The sequence below is a fragment of the Rattus norvegicus genome, chromosome 9 (genome assembly GCF_036323735.1).
Source record: "Rattus norvegicus strain BN/NHsdMcwi chromosome 9, GRCr8, whole genome shotgun sequence".
Lineage (NCBI taxonomy): Eukaryota > Metazoa > Chordata > Mammalia > Rodentia > Muridae > Rattus > Rattus norvegicus.
The window spans coordinates 53,483,217-53,505,394 of NC_086027.1; the positions used below are offsets into that span (position 1 = coordinate 53,483,217).

A 22,178-nucleotide genomic window follows, 5' to 3' on the forward strand; every position below is an offset into this window, starting at 1 on the left:
TTATTTTGTGTGTATTTTTCATGTGCACACAGGCATGTGCACTGCATACACTACATATCTGCCCATGAAAGTCAAAAGAGGGCATTGGATTTCCCTGGCACTGAAGTTACAGGTGGTTACGAGTTGCTCTGTGGGTGCTAGAACTGAACTAGGGTTCCCTACAAAAGAACAAGTACCTTAACCTTAGAGTCATCTCTTTAGCCCCTTCATTAAGCATTTTAGGACAAACCTCTTATGTTGTATCCTTTTACCCATAAATCTTTCAGGCTTCTGTTGTAAGGATGAAGAGCTTCACCCCAATTCCATTTCCCACAACCTACAAAAATGGCCGTCCTGGAATGGAACCTACTCCACTGTAACGGCTCCCTTGCCATCTCCTGTGATGTGGTACTGGATCGAGGTTGGGTTAGATCGTCTCTCTGTCCTATGTGACCCATCCTGCAGAGCTTCCTTGTAGAGTGCTGGGCTAATGGCATCCCCAGAGGGTAAGGGCACATCCCCTGCTCCTCTGTGACCAAATTATCTGCAAAGCAGAAGTTAAGGCAGATGTCACTGCAGCATTCTGAAAGACAACTTGTCAGGCAGCATTTGAAAAGCCCTGGTGACGATGGCACTAAGGGTGAAGTGGCATCATTCCAGATTGATAGCTCCTGAGAGTCAGCCCTGGGCAGGAAGGGGAGAAAGACCACAGGTGGCAGGCACTGAGCACAGGACACAGAGGCCAGACAGAGTGGAGGTGATAACGATAATTACCAACATTTTTGCATGCTCACAGCATACAAGGCTCTCCACATGGACTTCTCACCTCAGTACAGCAGATGCTGTAGCCTCCACTTTAGAGACCCACACACGGAAAGACGAGTTATCTAAATATTTGTGCAGAATGTTCCTCCCCACTGCGCTCAGCCTACAAGGCAGAAAAGATTCTCCTCACCGAGGCCAAGAGAAGGGCAAGAGGACAGGGAAGTTTCAGTACCCTCTGAGCTGTGCCTCAGCATCCCTGAGAGTTTGTTAAATAAAGTTCAGATTGCTATGTCTTATCCAACACCTGATAGATCAGGAGTGACCGGCAGTATGCACCAGCAAGCTTCTAACTGTCCTACACCTATGACTCTAAAATCAGTGTTTACGTAGTTCCCTTTCTCCTTTCTCTTCCTTTGCTGGCTAAACTGATTTTCTCCTGCCTGCTGGAGAAACCCTTCTCCATGAGAAGGTGGCTCCCTGAATGGCCTGATTAAGCACCTCTCATTGATTTAAAACTGAGGGTCTCTGTGAAGAAACTGACTGGGGAAAGCCTCTAAAGCCAAGTTGCCATTCACCAGCTGAAAACAGTTTGTCTGTGCTCCATCGAGCTGCTGCTGGGGATGGAAACCAGTCCCTGCATAGTGGTCAAGACTGTACCACAAAGTACACTCCTGGCCGGTCTTCACTTTTGTTGGGCACACTGCTTTATGACCTCTTTTGGTGGTCAAGCCTGCTGCTGAGAAAATGAGTGATTTCTGCCTCCTTTTCCAATTGCTCAAATATCCCAGAATGAGAGTGTGCACAATGGACACAGCACACAGCGTGTTCACTAAAGACTTTGGGAAAACCCTCGTCTTTCCAAGGCTTTTGCACTGCAGCAGTTCGAGATGACATGTTTTTCCAGGACTGCGGCTCTGAACCGAGAATCTTTCAAAATATCATAAATAGAGACCCTGCAGGAAGAATTAAGAACATTCCAAAGGCTACTTTAAAAGGCAAGGCCTGAGCCTGAAGCCAAAGGCCTGGGATGCTAAGGGAGGGCTGTGCTGGAGAGGAATGGGGGTGCGCAGGGAAGAGGAGTGAGCCAGCATTCTCTGTCCAGCCTGGTTGGGCTGTGCCTGGCATCCGTCTTGCCCTCTCCCCTTTAGCCACGCGGCTCCTCTCAGTGATTTGCAGCAGACCCGCAGGGCAGTGTGCCTCGGTGGCATTGAATTGAAGCTTGGCCCACGGCCTGGCCTTCTGGCTAGTTGCCCGCCCGGTGGGTCCCGCCCCGAGCAAAGACACCCGAGCTCTCTCGCGCCTGCCTCTCTGAGCCTGGGTCCCCGCTCCAGTCATCCCTCCAGCCACTTTGCAGCACACTGCCGCCATGGGCACCTCCTCTGCTCGGCCTGCAGTCCTGGCCCTAGCTGGGCTCGCGCTGCTCCTTCTGCTGTGTCTGGGTCCAGGTGAGTGGAGGCTGCCTGGCCTGGGGGAGAGTACTGAGGGTGCTGGGGAAGGAGATTGGAAATGGGGTGCTTCACGCTTGCATATGATCCTGCTCTTAGCCTGTTCTGAACCAAGAAGACGTCGAGAAACCGGGTCTAGGATTTTGCACTCGCATTAAGTTTCAGTGAGTGCACTTGGGCAGGCAGTGAGGGAATCAAATTCAAAGAGAATATTGTAGACTGAGGGGCAACCTTGGGCAAAAGGAATAGGGAGCCAAAGGACCCACAGGAAGTGCTAACTTGGGGATGGTGGAGGCTTGAAGGGAGTAGCATTCAGGGGCAGGATAAGCTGCTCTCTCTCCCGAATTTCCTTCCAGGCAGTTAAGGGCAACAGAGCTGACTGAAGGTATTCAGGCTGCAAAGCAGAGCTGCTCTGATATTTCAGATAGGGCAGGCATCGGCTCTTAAGGTTGAATAATGTTTAACTTTTTCTACTCTATTCAGCTGAATCATTAGCTACTACATTTCCACTAGCTATTATATTTAAACATTAAATATATCTACGCATTAGCTAATATATTTCTACCATATTTAGCTGAATCAACTGAAAATCCCCAGTTCTTTCTCCATTAAAAGCACTTTTCCAGCACACCCTAAAGCAAGTTCAGGCCTTCATACTTTATACCCAGACCCTACCTTCTGAACCTGGAGAGTATTGTTTTGTGTGAGTCTTTAGAGGTCACAGGTGAGCTCCCGGGCATTGGAGTGCCTTTGAGGTGTATAACTCTGGGAGGCAGCAGGGTGACCCTAGATTTACTGCCAAGAGAACAGGAGCTGAAGGACATTAAACTACTTGCCTATCAGCCGAGACTGGTGTGTGTCTCAGTGCAAAGGGGTTGGCCACTGACGAGTGTAGATAGAGAAGACACTCGGTGTCTCTGTGCTTCCTTCTTGCTTTCTCGGAGCAGGTAAACCAAACTCCAGAGTGAGGGGAGGCAAGGCCATGGCAGGGGAGACCATGAAAACAACAGGGAGCTTGTTCTGGTTGGAAGGGTGACTGTTGCAAGTGACAGCAGTACCCTCTTGTGAGTTAGCCTTGTGAACACGGCTGCCGGCCATTTGTTATCAGTTCTCACATTTTACTCAGTTAATAAAGCTAAGAGGTGAGTGAGTGGAATGAGTTACAGTATCAACATCACTGAACTGAAATGTGAACTTTATAATGCAGGATGAAAATACACTGAGTCTCAAAGATGACTATTTCCTCTCCCCCCTCCCCCTTATTTTATGTGTATTGGTGTTTGGCCTACACCTGTGTCTGTGTACTTCATTCATGTATGTAATACCTGCATAGGCCAGAAGAAGGTATTGTAATTCTGGTACTGGAGTGACAGAAGGTTGAGAGCTGCCATGTAGTTTGTGGCAATCAAACCAGGGTCCTCTGGAGAGCCAATGCTCTCAGCAGAGGATCCACGTCTCCATCCCCCAAACGTGACTCTTTGTGGCATCCAGGCACATTTCACGAAGAAGATGATCACAGCCCCCTCTTGATTTCACCTTCGGAGTCAGGCATCTTGAGAGTCTGTATGTGTTCAGTCCCCCGTGTATTCTAATCCCAGGTAACCAGATTTGCTACATTCGTGACTGCTTTTCCTCACAGCCTCGAAATGACAGCTAGGGATGTTGTAGTAAGGGACCAACGGTTCTTCTTCTGTTCTTTCCTCCTTTCCTCAAGCAGATTTAGTCTGGTATCCAACTATATGTATTAATATATAGCTGGATGTACGGGGTTGGCATAGCAGCGGCATTCATAATTCATGGCATGGGACCTCCCCAAGCCTTTCAGTTGCACAGTGAAGATTTGCTGTGTTGGAGCTTTCGTTCCTTAAGTACTAACGACTCACACTTACAAGAAATTTCAGGCTTGCAGGAATAGCCCAAACCTCATGTCTCTTTCGGCATCGCACCGCATTTCATCCATTAATTGTTAAGTACATCTACAGAAGGCAAACAGATGGAGGGCAGTGCTTAATTCCCTGTGTACTGTCCCGTGGCTTGTTAGAGACTGACAAATGTTAAGAGACTCGTGAATGTTAATATTAGAACCAAGAATGTGTCTCTATGCTTTGGCAAATGTTTTCACAGATTTCTTCATTGAGTTTTAAGATTAGGAGGGGAGTATAGCAGTTAGCAGAAGCCCTGCCTTCCTGGTTAGAGAATCATTTCTGCCAGTTCTCAGCCGTGCTGATGTGTGCTCGGAGGCATTAATTCTTAATAAGGAACTTCCTGGTGGCACTTTCTCCATCTTTACGTGGCGGCCAGGCAGTGGGAATATTACTATCTTAGTTACTTTCCTATTTTTATCGCTGTGATAAACCACTATGGCCATGACAACTATAAAAGAACACATTTAGAGTCTGCAGTTCCAGAGTTAGAGCCCGTGGTGGTGGATTGAAGGTATGGCTGCAGGAACAGCTGAGATCATCTCAAACCACAAGGGGGAAATTTAGGGGAGGGGGTCCTTTCTCCAGGTTTCCTGTGACCTTCAACTGCAGAGAGGTGGCCTGATCAGGACAATGACAAAGCAGAGATGGGACAGTTATTTCTTGATAGCTGGCTACACTGAACTCTGACGTTAAAACAGCCACACCGCCATAGACAACCTGCATACAGACCACAGAAACCACCATACTCTGATGCCAGCTACGCTAACTCCTTAGCTCCCTGCCCAGCATGTACTGGCTCCCCTGAGCAAGATGTCAGGACAATAGCCACTTCTGTCACTCATTCCTTAGCACGACTCTTATAGATTCTTCTCAGGGTATTTCTATGCTATCCATTCTCTAAAATTCGGATGGCCATGTATTATCCTCCAAGCTGGGACTTCTGAGAACAAAAGGAGGTGCTGTAAATCAAGACTGTCCTAGGAGAGCCCAGAAAGTGTTGCCACTATACCCATAAGATCACCAGGGAGGCACTTGAGTAAGTTCTAGGACTTCCCTACTCCATCCAAGAGCATAGGCCAGGCTCTCCAGAGGATACTGCCACACTAGCAGCCAGCAGGCAATATATTCATGCTACAGCAGGCTGAGCGGTGTGGCTGTATGGATTGTGCTTAGTAAGAGTGATGTGGATCTAGAAACATGGTGAGCATTAGGTGCACTAACACACACACAAATATACACAGATGCACACACACATGTGCACACACACATACACACACACACACAGAGACACAGACACAGACAGAGACATTGAGTAGAACAATCAGTTGCTGGCTCTTGGCTTTGAATATTAACTATTTTTTTCTCCTTGATAACATAGTAAATCATTTATGCAAGAGTTCTTACTAAAAAATGTGTTTTTCCAGCCTTATTGGTGTATTGTTGACAGCCAGAGTACAGGTTTTTTGGTTGATGTGCTGAGGATTGATCCCAGGACTCATCATGCTAAGTGAGTATTTAGTGAGCTACACCCAGAACCCCAAATGGATACTTTGTTTTGATATTCTTTTTTAGTTTTACAATTATCATATGGAGTAATATGTTTCATTTTCCTCCATTTCTTACATATTTTGGCCCTCTTCCTCTCCTCCTTTCTTATCTCCACCCCACATCTTCCTGGTGGGCCTTTCATCATTGCTCTCTGTGGTCAACCCCTTCCTAGTTTCTTATCACAAGATATACTGTGGTAGTTTGAATGAAAATGGGCCCCATCGGCTCATATTGTTGAATGTTTGGTCCCCCTTTGGTAGAATTGTTTGGGAAGGATTTTGGGGTGTAGCTTTGTTGGAGGAGATGTGTCACTGAGGGTAGGCTTCAAGGTTTCAAAAGCCCATGCTATTTCCAGTGAGCTCTCTTTCTCTCTCTACCTCCTGTTTGTAGATTAGGAGTAAGCACTCAACTAGTTCAAGTGCCATGCTCTCCCCCATGGACTCATCCTCTGGAACTATAAGCGCCCACTAAATGATTTCTTCTTTAACTTGCCATGATCATGGTATTTTGTCACAGCAATAGAAAAGTAAAGACAAATTACCCTCCCACCTTTTAAACGGTCTCCTTTGCCTTTCATGACCCCCTTTCTAGACTTATGAACTACACTCAATATGTATACATACACATAAAAACACACACATATAAATTCTGGGTTCAGCATGAGAAAAAAGTGTGTTATTTGTCCTTTCTGTGTCCTCATTAGCATCAATTGTCAGCATGGCACAGCCTAGAATCACTAAAAATAGTCTCAGTTGAGTAACTGCCTTATTAGCTTGCTCTGTGGTCATGTCTTTTATGTGTTGTCTTGATTGTTAATCCATGTAGGAGGGCCAAGACCATCGGGAGCAGTGACATTTCCTGGGAAGGTGGTTCTGGGCTGTGTAAGAAAACTAACTGAGCACGAACCTGAATGAGCCAGCCAGAGAGTGAGCCAGCAAACAGAGTTCATTTTCTAAGGCTCTTGAGTGTCTACACTGACTTCCCTTAATCTGGAAGTGTAAGCCAAACAAACCCTCCCCTCTCCTAAGTTTCTTTTGGACATGTTTTAGCATAGCCAAAGGAGTCAAACCGGAACACTCAATCTGGCTTATCTCACTTAGTATAATGATCCCCAGTTTTATCCATTTTTTGACCATAACTTGATTTAAATTTTCTGTATGGATGGATGGATCCATCTGTGAGTGGACACATACACAGGCTGGTCCCGTTCCCTAGCTATTGTGGCTCATGGAGCAGCAAACATGAGCATTCAAGTATCTTGATGCATTTAAAAAGGTGCTCAACTTCCTTAGGCACCAGAGAACTCCCAATTAAAACTGAGGTAATCCCATCTGGTCCCAGTCAAAATGGCTGTCATGAAGAGAACAAATGACAAAGTGGGCTGGACAGGATGTAGGGAAACCGGAGCCTTTATTCATGGCTAGAGGGAGTAAACTGGCAAACGCCGCTATGGAAGTCAGTGTGGACGTTTCTCAGAAAACTAGAAATGGAGTTATTATGTGACCCTGTTATACCCCAGCTACACACTCCTGTGGGTGTATACTTGAAGCAAGTTCTCAACCATTTGGACCCCTTTTGTAGATGGAAGCACAAGTTCGTCCTTTTCTCGGAATCTGAATGAACGGAGGGGTTAAGCATCCTGATGGGAAGACAGCACTACTATTTCACTGTGGCCTTCTCCAGCCTGGGTCTTCATGGCTGTTCCAGACCCCTGTAGATGCTCTGTTTTTTATTTAGGATGCTGAGTGTCTTCTCCAGGGGCTTTGGGTCTACCTTTCATGAGGCCTTTCATGAGCCTGCGTACAACTCTCAGTACCAGTTCACTGAATGGAGGGTATATTCTTTCAGGCTGGACATGCTATTTCCTATCAAATTATCAGGCTGATTAGTTTAACTCTTTAAAAACTGAGTGTATTTAACAGCCAGTGCTCCCCTACCACCCCCAAATTAAGCTCAAATAGAAGGCAATTAGAGAAAGTTGCAAAACCATACAAATATTTTAAAGAGTCAAGCTCTCAGGCTTGCCATAGAAGCCTCTCCTCTGTCTGGCTTTTTCTCATGGGGCTGCCCAGCCTGTATTTATCTGCATCGTGGGCATAGAGCCCACCCTGAGTCCAGTGAGAACATCTTAATATCCTTAAAAAATAAGCTTACCTCTGAAATCCCCAAGAGATTATTCCTGGAGGATTATAAATTTGGGAAGAAGGCATTATAAGATCTGTTATTCCATGAAGATAATGTTTGCTGGAAGATGCTTATAATAAGCAGCTCCCACGCAGGAAGACATTAGGGCTAAAAACAACGCTTTAGCAAGGAAAGCTCAATCAGCAATGCTCTTGTCATCTATGGACTAACTCTGTCATCCATATCAGCACCAGATACCGTGCACTATTTTTCTTGTGTGGCGAGTACCCCCAAACCCATTCATTACTTTACTACAGATCCGTTAAATCAAGGCGGGGAACAGCAGTTCTTATTTATAACTCCGACTTTTGCATTGCACAAAGTGCAAACATTTTAGGAATGATGGGCTCTGAAGCTGCTTTCTGTGTTTGTTTATGCAGGTGACGTAAGTGGAAACAAACTCAAGAAGATGCTTCAGAAACGAGAAGGTAAGTTTGCCTCAAGTGGGTGAAGATGTGTTCACTCGTGACCGCAAGCAGCAGAACAGCAATGATGATTGTGTCATCGAGGGCTTGTGCTAGGGATATGAGAACGAATTCGCTCCTCAAAGGCTTGCAGATCTGGGGGGTGTGTTCTGTGGGTATGGGTGTGGCGTTCTACTAGGTAAGTATTATTACTAGTAAACATTTGCACACTCCCCCCAAAGCTGTCAGTGTGAACTCAGAAACAGTGGAACAACGTTAATTGAATATTGATTATTTTAGACTTGTGAAACACTCCTGAGCTGAGGACCCTACCTGGTGGGGTAGGTTTAGAATGGCATTGTTGGTGCTCTGTCTATCCAGTCAGCAATTAGGAGAAGGCATTCCCATGGGAAAACCTTTCCATTAGTAATTTCTACTGAAAAATATGAACAGAATGAGGACAAAGTTTCTGACTTATGCGATAGCAACAAGGAGACATAGAAGTATAATGCTCTAGAAGACAAAATGTGAGCTCTTGGTCGCGGTTATAGTTAGGTCAAATGGATCCATTGACTTGTCTGGTGAACATCCTTCCTCCTCTCTTCATCCCCGTCTCTAAAATTAGGTGTTGAAGAAATTAGAAAATGTGAGCCATGTTTCAGGTTAATCAATCCTTTACCTTCCTCCCTACTTTGTAGCAGAACCTGAAGAGGGAGTGAGGTGGGGAGGTTGGATAACAAGCAAGTGCATATAACATGCTGTGTCACGGCAGGGTGGCTACAGCTTGGAGCAATCCACTGCACATTTTATGGACAACTACAAAAGAGTTTAAAGCTTCCCAACGTGAAAAAGTGATAAGCATTTAAAAGGAGGGAAATGTCAATGAACCCACTTTGATCCTTTCATATGTATAGCATAAATATTTACAATTTCTATGTGTCAATTCAAAACACAGAGTATTTGAGCCACATTAAAATTCTAATAATAGCCTGGGGCTAGAGAAATGCTCAGTAGTTGTTAAGAGCACTGGTTGCTTTTTCAGAAATCCAGGATTTTATTCCCAGCATACACATGGTATTTCACAATTGTCTATAACTCTGGTTAGGGGATATTGCCCTCTTCTGGCCTTTACTGGTACTGCGTGTATATGGCACAGACAAGAATACGAACCTTTTAAAACATAAGATGATATTGTTTTCAAAAACTAATCCGTGGGAAAGAGACCTCACCACCTGGTCAGGTGGGCACTCCTGAGGCTGCAGAGCGGAAGAGACCACCAACACTGCTCACCCCTGCCCACATCCCTGGCCCAAGAGGAAACTGTATAAGGCCTCTGGGCTCCCGTGGGGGAGGGCCCAGGAGCGGCAGGACCCCTGCCTGAGACACCGCCGGAACCTGAAGGAAACAGACCGGATAAACAGTTCTCTGCACCCAAATCCCGTGGGAGGGAGAGCTAAACCTTCAGAGAGGCAGACAAGCCTGGGAAACCAGAAGAGACTGCTCTCTGTACATACATCTCGGACGCCAGAGGAAAACACCAAAGGCCATCTGGAACCCTGGTGCACTGAAGCTCAGGGAAGGGGCGGCACAGGTCTTCCTGGTTGCTGCTGCCACAGAGAGCCTGTGGGCAGCACCCCGCGAGCAAACTTGAGCCTCGGGACCACAGGTAAGACCAACTTGTCTGCTGCAAGAAAGCTGCCTGGTGAAATCGGGACACACAGAGGCAGAATTTCTCTAGGACCGGGCACGTCCTGTGTTTACCGGAAGTCCCACACCCTCGGATCCCGGCCCGCAGCAGCTCTCTGCTCCCAGACCCCGTGGGAAAGAGACCTCACCGCCTGTTCAGGTGGGCACTCCTGAGGCTGCAGAGCGGAAGAGACCACCAACACTGCCCACCCCTGCCCACATCCCTGGCCCAAGAGGAAACTGTATGAGGCCTCTGGGCTCCCGTGGGGGAGGGCCCAGGAGCGGCAGAACCCCTGCCTGAGACACCGCCGGAACCTGAAGGAAACAGACCGGATAAACAGTTCTCTGCACCCAAATCCTGTGGGAGGGAGAGCTAAACCTTCAGAGAGGCAGACAAGCCTGGGAAACCAGAAGAGACTGCTCTCTGTACATACATCTCGGACGCCAAAGGAAAACACCAAAGGCCATCTGGAACCCTGGTGCACTGAAGCTCCCAGAAGGGGCGGCACAGGTCTTCCTGGTTGCTGCCGCCACAGAGAGCCCATGGGCAGTACCCCGCGAGCGAAACTCGGGACCACAGGTAAGACCAACTTGTATGCTGCAAGTGACCTGCCTGGTGAACTCAGAACACAGGCCCACAGGAACAGCTGAAGACCTGTACAGAGGAAAAACTACACGCACAAAAGCAGAACACTCTGTCCCCATAACTGGCTGAAAGAAAACAGTAAAACAGGTCTACAGCACTCCTGACACACAGGCTTATAGGGACAGTCTAACCACTGTCAGAAATAGCAGAACAAAGTAACACTAGAGATAATCTGATGGCGAGAGGCAAGCACAGGAACCCAAGCAACAGAAACCAAGACTACATGGCATCATCGGAGCCCAATTCTCCCACCAAAACAAACATGGAATGTCCAAACACACCAGAAAAGCAAGATCTAGTTTCAAAATCATATTTGATCATGATGCTGGAGGACTTCAAGAAAGACGTGAAGAACTCCCTTAGAGAAACACAGGAAAACATTAATAAACAAGTAGAAGCCTACAGAGAGGAATCGAAAAAATGCCTGAAAGAATTCCAGGAAAACATAAATAAACAAGTAGAAGCCCATAGAGAGGAGACACAAAAATCCCTGAAAGAATATCAGGAAATCATAAATAAACAAGTAGAAGCCCATAGAGAGGAGTCACAAAAATCCCTGAAAGAATTCCAGGAAAACACAATCAAACAGTTGAAGGAATTAAAAATGGAAATAGAAGCAATCAAGAAAGAACACATGGAAACAACCATGGATATAGAAAACCAAAAGAAGAGACAAGGAGCTGTAGATACAAGCTTCACCAACAGAATACAAGAGATGGAAGAGAGAATCTCAGGAGCAGAAGATTCCATAGAAATCATTGACTCAACTGTCAAAGATAATGTAAAGCAGAAAAAGCTACTGGTCCAAAACATACAGGAAATCCAGGACTCAATGAGAAGATCAAACCTAAGGATAATAGGTATAGAAGAGAGTGAAGACTCCCAGCTCAAAGGACCAGTAAATATCTTCAACAAAATCATAGAAGAAAACTTCCCTAACCTAAAAAAAGAGATACCCATAGGCATACAAGAAGCCTACAGAACTCCAAATAGATTGGACCAGAAAAGAAACGCCTCCCGTCACATAATAGTCAAAACACCAAATGCACAAAATAAAGAAAGAATATTAAAAGCAGTAAGGGGAAAAGGTCAAGTAACATATAAAGGGAGACCTATCAGAATCACACCAGACTTTTCGCCAGAAAATAAGAAGGCCAGAAGATCCTGGACTGATGTCATACAGACCCTAAGAGAACACAAATGCCAGCCCAGGTTACTGTATCCTGCAAAACTCTCAATTAACATAGATGGAGAAACCAAGATATTCCATGACAAAACCAAATTTACACAATATCTTTCTACAAATCCAGCACTACAAAGGATAATAAATGGTAAAGCCCAACATAAGGAGGCAAGCTATACACTAGAAGAAGCAAGAAACTAAGCGTCTTGGCAACAAAACAAAGAGAATGAAAGCACACAAACATAACCTCACATCAAATATGAATATAACGGGAAGCAATAATCACTATTCCTTAATATCTCTCAACATCAATGGCCTCAACTCCCCAATAAAAAGACATAGATTAACAAACTGGATACGCCACGAGGACCCTGCATTCTGCTGCCTACAGGAAACACACCTCAGAGACAAAGACAGACATTACCTCAGAGTGAAAGGCTGGAAAACAATTTTCCAAACAAATGGTCAGAAGAAGCAAGCTGGAGTAGCCATTCTAATATCAAATAAAATCAATTTTCAACTAAAAGTCATCAAAAAAGATAAGGAAGGACACTTCATATTCATCAAAGGAAAAATCCACCAAGATGAACTCTCAATCCTAAATATCTATGCCCCAAATACAAGGGCACCTACATATGTAAAAGAAACCTTACTAAAGCTCAAAACACACATTGCACCTCACACAATAATAGTGGGAGATTTCAACACCCCACTCTCATCAATGGACAGATCATGGAAACAGAAATTAAACAGAGATGTCGACAGACTAAGAGAAGTCATGAGCCAAATGGACTTAACGGATATTTATAGAACATTCTATCCTAAAGCAAAAGGATATACCTTCTTCTCAGCTCCTCATGGTACTTTCTCCAAAATTGACCATATAATTGGTCAAAAAACGGGCCTCAACAGGTACAGAAAGATAGAAATAATCCCATGCGTGCTATCGGACCACCACGGCCTAAAACTGGTCTTCAATAACAATCAAGGAAGAATGCCCACATATACTTGGAAATTGAACAATGCTCTACTCAATGATAACCTGGTCAAGGAAGAAATAAAGAAAGAAATTAAAAACTTTTTAGAATTTAATGAAAATGAAGGTACAACATACCCAAACTTATGGGACACAATGAAAGCTGTGCTAAGAGGAAAACTCATAGCGCTGAGTGCCTGCAGAAAGAAACAGGAAAGAGCATATGTCAGCAGCTTGACAGCACACCTAAAAGCTCTAGAACTAAAAGAAGCAAATACACCCAGGAGGAGTAGAAGGCAGGAAATAATCAAACTCAGAGCTGAAATCAACCAAGTAGAAACAAAAAGGACCAACAGAACCAACAGAACCAAAAGTTGGTTCTTTGAGAAAATCAACAAGATAGATAAACCCTTAGCCAGACTAACCAGAGGGCAAAGAGACAGTATCCAAATTAACAAAATCAGAAATGAAAAGGGAGACATAACAACAGATTCAGAGGAAATTAAAAAAAAATCATCAGATCTTACTATAAAAACCTATATTCAACAAAACTTGAAAATCTTCAGGAAATGGACAATTTCCTAGACAGATACCAGGTACCGAAGTTAAATCAGGAACAGATAAACCAGTTAAACAACCCCATAACTCCTAAGGAAATAGAAGCAGTCATTAAAGGTCTCCCAACCAAACAGAGCCCAGGTCCAGACGGGTTTAGTGCAGAATTCTATCAAACCTTCATAGAAGACCTCATACCAATATTATCCAAACTATTCCACAAAATTGAAACATATGGATCACTACCGAATACCTTCTACGAAGCCACAATTACTCTTATACCTAAACCACACAAAGACACAACAAAGAAAGAGAACTTCAGACCAATTTCCCTTATGAATATCGACGCAAAAATAGTCAACAAAATTCTGGCAAACCGAATCCAAGAGCACATCAAAACAATCATCCACCATGACCAAGTAGGCTTCATCCCAGGCATGCAGGGATGGTTTAATATACGGAAAACCATCAACGTGATCCATTATATAAACAAACTGAAAGAACAAAACCACATGATCATTTCATTAGACGCTGAGAAAGCATTTGACAAAATTCAACACCCCTTCATGATAAAAGTCCTGGAAAGAATAGGAATTCAAGGCCCATACCTGAACATAGTAAAAGCCATATACAGCAAACCAGTTGCTAACATTAAACTAAATGGAGAGAAACTTGAAGCAATCCCACTAAAATCAGGGACTAGACAAGGCTGCCCACTCTCTCCCTACTTATTCAATATAGTTCTTGAAGTTCTAGCCAGAGCAATCAGACAACAAAAGGAGGTCAAGGGGATACAGATCGGAAAAGAAGAAGTCAAAATATCACTATTTGCAGATGATATTATAGTATATTTAAGTGATCCCAAAAGTTCCACCAGAGAACTACTAAAGCTGATAAACAACTTCAGCAAAGTGGCTGGGTATAAAATTAACTCAAATAAATCAGTTGCCTTCCTCTATAAAAAGAGAAACAAGCCGAGAAAGAAATTAGGGAAACGACACCCTTCATAATAGACCCAAATAACATAAAGTACCTCGGTGTGACTTTAACCAAGCAAGTAAAAGATCTGTACAATAAGAACTTCAAGACACTGAAGAAGGAAATTGAAGAAGACCTCAGAAGATGGAAAGATCTCCCATGCTCATGGATTAGCAGGATTAATATAGTAAAAATGGCCATTTTACCAAAAGCAATCTACAGATTCAATGCAATCCCCATCAAAATACCAATCCAATTCTTCAAAGAGTTAGACAGAACAATTTGCAAATTCATCTGGAATAACAAAAAACCCAGGATAGCTAAAGCTATCCTCAACAATAAAAGGACTTCAGGGGGAATCACTATCCCTGAACTCAAGCAGTATTACAGAGCAATAGTGATAAAAACTGCATGGTATTGGTACAGAGACAGACAGATAGACCAATGGGATAGAATTGAAGACCCAGAAATGAACCCACACACCTATGGTCACTTGATTTTTGACAAAGGAGCCAAAACCATCAAATGGAAAAAAGATAGCATTTTCAGCAAATGGTGCTGGTTCAACTGGAGGGCAACATGTAGAAGAATGCAGATCGATCCATGCTTATCACCCTGTACAAAGCTTAAGTCCAAGTGGATCAAGGACCTCCACATCAAACCAGATACACTCAAACTAATAGAAGAAAAACTAGGGAAGCATCTGGAACACATGGGCACTGGAAAAAATTTCCTAAACAAAACACCAATGGCTTACGCTCTAAGATCAAGAATCGACAAATGGGATCTCATAAAACTGCAAAGCTTCTGTAAGGCAAAGGACACTGTGGTTAGGACAAAATGGCAATCAACAGATTGGGAAAAGATCTTTACCAATCCTACAACAGATAGAGGCCTTATATCCAAAATATACAAAGAACTCAAGAAGTTAGACTGCAGGGAGACAAATAACCCTATTAAAAAATGGGGTTCAGAGCTAAACAAAGAATTCACAGCTGAGGAATGCCGAATGGCTGAGAAACACCTAAAGAAATGTTCAACATCTTTAGTCATAAGGGAAATGCAAATCAAAACAACCCTGAGATTTCACCTCACACCAGTGAGAATGGCTAAGATCAAAAACTCAGGGGACAACAGATGCTGGCGAGGATGTGGAGGAAGAGGAACACTCCTCCATTGTTGGTGGGATTGCAAACTGGTACAACCATTCTGGAAATCAGTCTGGAGGATCCTCAGAAAATTGGACATTGAACTGCCTGAGGATCCAGCTATACCTCTCTTGGGCATATACCCAAAAGATGCCCCAACATATAAAAAAGACACGTGCTCCACTATGTTCATCGCAGCCTTATTTATAATAGCCTGAAGGTGGAAAGAACCCAGATGCCCTTCAACAGAGGAATGGATACAGAAAATGTGGTACATCTACACAATGGAATACTACTCAGCTATCAAAAGCAATGATTTTATGAAATTCATAGGCAAATGGATGGAACTGGAAAATATCATCCTGAGTGAGGTAACCCAATCACAGAAAAACATACATGGTATGCACTCATTGATAAGTGGCTATTAGCCCAAATGCTTGAATTACCCTAGATGCCTAGAACAAATGAAACTCAAGACGGATGATCAAAATGTGAATGCTTCACTCCTTCTTTAAAAGGGGAACAAGAATACCCTTGGCAGGGAAGAGAGAGGCAAAGATTAAAACAGAGACTGAAGGAACTCCCATTCAGAGCCTGCCCCACATGTGGCCCATACATATACAGCCACCCAATTAGACAAGATGGATGAAGCAAAGAAGTGCAGACCGACAGGAGCCGGATGTAGATTGCTCCTGAGAGACACAGCCAGAATACAGCAAATACAGAGGCGAATGCCAGCAGCAAACCACTGAACTGAGACTAGGACCCCCGTTGAAGGAATCAGAGAAAGAACTGGAAGAGCTTGAAGGGGCTCGAGACCCCATATGTACAACAATGCCAAGCAACCAGAGCTTCCAGGGACTAAGCCACTACCTAAAGACTAAACATGGACTGACCCTGGACTCTGACCCCATAGGTAGCAATGAATATCCTAGTAAGAGCACCAGTGGAAGGGGAAGCCCTGGGTCCTGCTAAGAGTGAACCCCCAGTGAACTAGACTGGGGGAGGGAGGGCGGCAATGGGGGGAGGGTTGGGAGGGGAACACCCATAAGGAAGGGGAGGGGGGAGGGGGATGTTTGCCCGGAAACCGGGAAAGGGAATAACACTCGAAATGTATATAAGAAATACTCAAGTTAATAAAAAAAAAAAATAAAATGTAAAAAACAAAACAAAACAAAACAAAACAAAACAAAAACTAATCCATTCTTTGTCTTCCGGGAACTAATCTTTTCAGGACCTGTTCCATCAAAGACGAACGTAGCTGTTTCTGAGCACACAGCAAAGGAATTCCTAGGTGGCCTGAAGCGTGCCAAACGACAGCTGTGGGACCGTACACGACCTGAGGTACAGCAGTGGTACCAGCAGTTCCTGTACATGGGCTTCGATGAGGCGGTGAGTACGCTTTTCTGATGGGGAGCCTTGGATGCTATAGGGCAGGCTGTGTGGGGCAGAGGCCTGGCCTGAGAAAGAGAACCTGAGAGGTCAGGCTTGGCTTCTTATATTAGTCTGTTCCCTGTTGCTCTATCAGACAATCGGCATTCATGTTTAGCTTGTGGTTCTGGAGGTCTGAAGTCGCAATCCACTGGCTCTAGTGAGAACACCCTGGTAAATGGTGTCATAAGAGCAAGAGTATGTGTTAAGAAACAGTGACATAGGGGGTTGGGGATTTAGCTCAGTGGTAGAGCGCTTGCCTAGGAAGCGCAAGGCCCTGGGTTCGGTCCCCAGCTCTGAAAAAAAGAACAAAAAAAAAGAAAGAAAGAAAAGAAACAGTGACATAGAAAGCAAAAAGGAAGTCTAAATTTGCTATATTCTTATTCTTTCATATAAATCTGCTATTCTCTCTTTGTTTATTGAGACAGGGTCTCGTGTAGCCTAGCCTGGCCTCAAACTTAGTACATAGCCAAAGAAGACCTTAAACTCCCTAGTGCTGACATTATGGGTGTATGTCAGCATACCCACTGACTTTTACAACCACCAAGCCTTACAAGAACTCACCCACTCTGTAACACCACTGCATTAGTCCTTTTAGTAGGTAAAGCCTTCATGACTGAATTATTTTGCACCTTTTGAAAGTTCCAGCTCTCCAGCAATGCCAGACTGGGGACCAAACTTCTAGCTTCTATGAGCACACAAACCATAGCCAAGCCACAGGGCTATTTTTCCAAATGTACGGGCCAACTCTTCACTGCATTCTAGCCAGCCAGGTGGAGAGGAGGGATTCAGGGAATCTGTGAGCCAAAAGACTGCATCTAGATTCCTGAAGAATCTTGTTTTCCTAGAAATGCCTTCAGCCCCATTGTCCAGTTTCAACTGGGCATCCTCAAACAACTCACTAAGTCATCTTTACCCAGAATTGGCTGAAGCAACAAGATGGATTCATGAATACCATAAAAAAGAGACTTTTTAAAGAGAAGGGGTTCGTGCAGATGTCAATGCACTTAGGAGTAAAGCTGCTTTGCAGCTCATGTGCATGGGAAGCACCAGTGGGCAAAATCAGTGAGTTGACTGTTTCCTGAGACTATTTAAAGTCACATACTGTTGTCTGGGCTACAGGTACAGATAAGAAGGCAGCAAGACAGGCACCCTAGATTCCACTCACTGGAGACATCCGCAGAGTGGCCGAGGAGTCCAAGGTAGACCACATAGCCACCCTGCCTGGGAGCATCCGCAGCCGGGAAGATAAACATGTTTCCATGTTCTTGGACATGAGGCTCACAGAGGGCGTTTGACATACTATGCAGGGAGGAAAAGCCTCCTCTCATTACAACAAAGCATGTGGCTGCATCATTGCTGCCCGTCCCCGGCTTCTATACATCTGTCCCTTTGCTGCTCAGAAACATCTTCTTGTGCTGTGCGAGTAGCTACATACGTAAGCTAAACTCTGTCAGGAGTGATTTCGAGTGCTTAAATGACTTTACACTTTTGACAACTCCAATGAATCTATGCATCAATTGTTCCTTTCTTTTTTTTTTTTCTCCATCTTTATTAACTTGAGTATTTCTTATTTACATTTTGAGTGTTATTCCCCTTCCCGGTTTCCAGGCCAACATCCCCCTAATCCCTCCCCCTCCCCACCCTCCCCCCACTACCGCCCTCCCCCCAACAATCACATTCACTGGGGGTTCAGTCTTGGCAGGACCAAGGGCTTCCCCTTCCACTGGTGATCTCACTAGGCTATTCATTGCTACCTATGAGGTTGGAGCCCAGGGTCAGTCCATGTATAGTCTTTAGGTAGTGGCTTAGTCCATGAGAGCTCTGGTTGGTTGGCATTGTTGTTCATATGGGGTCTCGAGCCCCTTCAAGCTCTTTCAGTCCTCTCTCTGATTCCTTCAATGGGGGTCCCATTCTCAGTTCAGTGGTTTGCTGCTGGCACTCACCCATGTATTTGCAGTATTCTGTCTGTGTCAGTTGTTCCTTTCTTAGATCCATTTCTCCTGGGTAGAGTCACTGGGAAACAGGTGGACTCCGATGAAGGGTCCTTATGACAGTCAAGCTACACATCCCCTAGAGTCATCAGCATCTTCTGTTTGGAATATTTAAGACATATATTTATTTATTTTGTAGATGAGCATATTGTATCATCTTCTGGTAGTTTGTATCTCTTTAATGACTACCATTTAGTAGTTATTAAATTTTTAATATGGGTAAATGGCTAAAACATAATGTCTAGTAACAAAACAAAAAAATGGCAAGGATTGGGGGCTGGAGAGATGGCTCAGTGGTTAAGAGCACTGACTGCTCTTCCAGAGGTCCTGAGTTCAAATCCCAGCAACCACATGGTGGCTCACAACCATCTGTGATGAGATCTGATGCCCTCTTCTGGTGTGTCTGAACAGCTACAGTGTACTCATATACAATAAATAAATAAATCTTTAAAAAAATATGGCAAGGATTGAGGAAGACTACTATAATGGTTAAGTTTGCATAGAGACCACAGGAAGCTATGTTCAGATGCCACAAGCGGTGTTCTTTGCACTGGAATAGCACAGTTTCTCTTCATCTTTGCCCCCTGCCCATATTCAAAGTTATATTCAAACTTGAACCTATCTTATTAATACATTCATCAAATATTTTAAGTGCAGTTAAAACCCGCACTTAAACTCGAAACCTCAAACCTAATAAAATAAGATAACCCAAGCAGCAAGATCGTTTTACTCTGACCCAGAATGTGGTGTTGTAGGGAAAGTCTGGGCTAAAGATGTAGGGAGGTAAGAACGTCTGTGCCCTCCTTGCCACACAGGTTGTGGGAGGCTCTGAAGATGATGGTCTTGGGGAGCAAACAAATGAGGGATCAGAATTGGCGCCCCAGGGTGAGGGGTACTGAGGAGGTGACATACCACTAAGACAAAGTGGGCTCCAGAGCCCCATTTCATGGCCCAGCCTAGGGTTTTCAGTCTCTGGGTCCTCAGGACAGATGCCCCTCAGCCTATGGTAAGTTGGAATCACTACAGTTTAAAATGCCTCCAGTCCACCAACCTTGCCACCCCTTAGGTCAGACACATGGTCAAGGGACACCTGGGAGCCCTGCTTCCTGCAGCGTTCCTGGAGAGGCTCATCCCACACAGGACTCACCTGGGAAAAGATCCGAGTGCAGAATCCAGAGTGGTTCTCACTGAACGCACATCACCTTACATTGTTTATCCATTATCCTAACACAAAGACCAAAAAGTGCAAGTCGGAACTGGACTCCATTCAGTGTTCCCCAGCCATTCCACTAAAATGAAAATTTATTCCTGAGACCCAACCACTAGAAAATTCAATGTAAGAGGCTAGTGTGGTGCTAGAGAACCTGCAGTTTTTCTAGTCTCAGCAGGTGCAGGGGCTCACAGTCATTGCCTGAAGCCCATCGCTCTGCCTTCCGCCATCCATCCGTCTGTCTTTGTTATCTCCTCAATACTTCATCCTCGCACTAGATCAACGAGTGAAGTTGCCGCCACAATCCATCTTAGTTTTCCACCATCCGAAATAGTCTTCTCCCTTTTGAAAAGGCGATTCAGAGCCAGAGCAGTTCCGGGAGGAGGACACACACACAGCTGGTCCTTTGTGTTTCTTTGCCTTTTTATTTTTATTAGCAGTAGCTCTCTCCTTTCATAATTATCTCCAACACACGGCAAGTTTCTTGTAAGCCAGGACTCTCTTAGCTCGCTTTGGGTGTTTTCCAGTGTTTTCACGGAGCTTGACACCCACAGCCGCTTCTTGACCCAGCACAGTGAACTCTGTGCCTGTGCACACTCGAACCAAGAACACGGAAGAGGTGTCCCAGATGCACTACCCCGGAGCTGAAGGTACCTGTGGCTGACTTAGTCCCTGTGGCAGGCCAAGCAATCCCAGGAATAGGCCAGCAGGACAAGGAGGCATCTACCACAGTGATGTGGAGGTAGTGAGGGCCAGCCAGGCTTTTACTGCATTTGACAGATGCACATTTCATTTACCTCATAAGGAGAAAAGTGCTCAGATGTAGAATATACCCTGGCATGGTGGAAATTACCAAAAGCATAGGCATAGACTTTTTAGCGGGCAGGTAGTTCATACTGCTTGGTATCCTAAGGCTGGATTGACCTGTGAACAAAATATTGTAACAAGCGGCTGTTGAGATTCTGATTGTCAATCACAAAACAAAACAAAACAAACAAAAAGCCACTTAGAGAAAAGCCATAGTTTCTGTGTGTTTTTGAGGAGTGTGTGTCTTCAAAACCATTCTTTCTCTCTTTTCCTACAGAAATTTGAAGATGATGTCAACTATTGGCTAAACAGAAACCAAAATGGCCATGACTACTATGGTGACTACTACCAGCGTCACTATGATGAAGATGCGGCCATTGGTCCCCGCAGCCGGGAAGGCTTTAGGCACGGAGCCAGTGTCAACTATGATGACTATTAAAGCTCCCTGAGGTGCCACAGAGCCTGTGCCTTGCTTCAGCAGACCTTCCCCACTGTAACACGTGGACATCAGGCTAAAGGAAAGAATATCAGTGCCTTTTATATTTCATGCATGCACTTAACAATACGTCTCCCTTAAAAATAGAAATAAAAGCATTTTTTTAAAAAGAGAATTTACTTGGGAGAAAAGTGAGCCGCGACACTTCTACTTGCCTCCATTATTGAAGTTATCTCATCATTTGAGAGCCTCCATATTTCCTTCTAGGAATCCTTTCAGCATCTAGCCAGCACAGGAAGAAAAGCCAGGGGTGTCTGCTTGTTAAAATTAGTTTGTACTAAATGCAAAATATCAATTCAACAAGAGCATCCAGTTGGTGATGAATTTTAGTTTTAAACATGATCTGGAGAGTTCTAACCAGCAGTGAGGGGCTTTCTCTGCCCTGGGACGCAGGCCAGAGCAGGGCCTATTTAACAAACCATGCAGGAAAGAGAGCACAAACTGATTTGAAGGTTAGTGGAATCAGAATAACACTGCCATAAAATTTGTAATGTCCTTCAATCAACCCGCAAAGGTTTCTTAAAAACCACTTCCCATTTCCCATGAAGTTTAAACAAGCTTCACAAGAGTGAAGGAAAAAAGAAGTGTATTGGGATGGGAAAAAGAAAAAGAGGAAAGTAAGGAGTGGATATGGAAGCTGGTGAAGAGGGCTAGGTGAGCTAGCCTGTGCCACACCCAACAGCCTATAGGGATGAAAAGGCATAGACAACCTGGAAAGAGGCCTTTCAGAATGGGCATCACATTTTGGTGGATCCCTCCTAATAGTGTCACTCCTTATGGCCAAGCATCCAACCACCACACACCTGCAGTGTAGGAGT

The 22,178-nt window shown here is 44.5% G+C and overlaps 1 protein-coding gene across 1 annotated transcript; it reads left to right on the top strand.

The window, feature by feature from the left end:
* The first annotated feature begins 1,823 nt into the window (after window positions 1-1,823).
* Ecrg4 (ECRG4 augurin precursor) lies at window positions 1,824-21,475 on the top strand. Its single transcript, NM_001271051.1, has 4 exons — window positions 1,824-2,189; window positions 8,227-8,274; window positions 16,657-16,814; window positions 21,142-21,475. Exons 1-4 carry the CDS (start codon window positions 2,111-2,113, stop codon window positions 21,301-21,303), a joined length of 447 nt encoding a protein of 148 aa, NP_001257980.1. The 5' UTR covers window positions 1,824-2,110; the 3' UTR covers window positions 21,304-21,475.
* The last annotated feature ends 703 nt before the right edge of the window (window positions 21,476-22,178 follow it).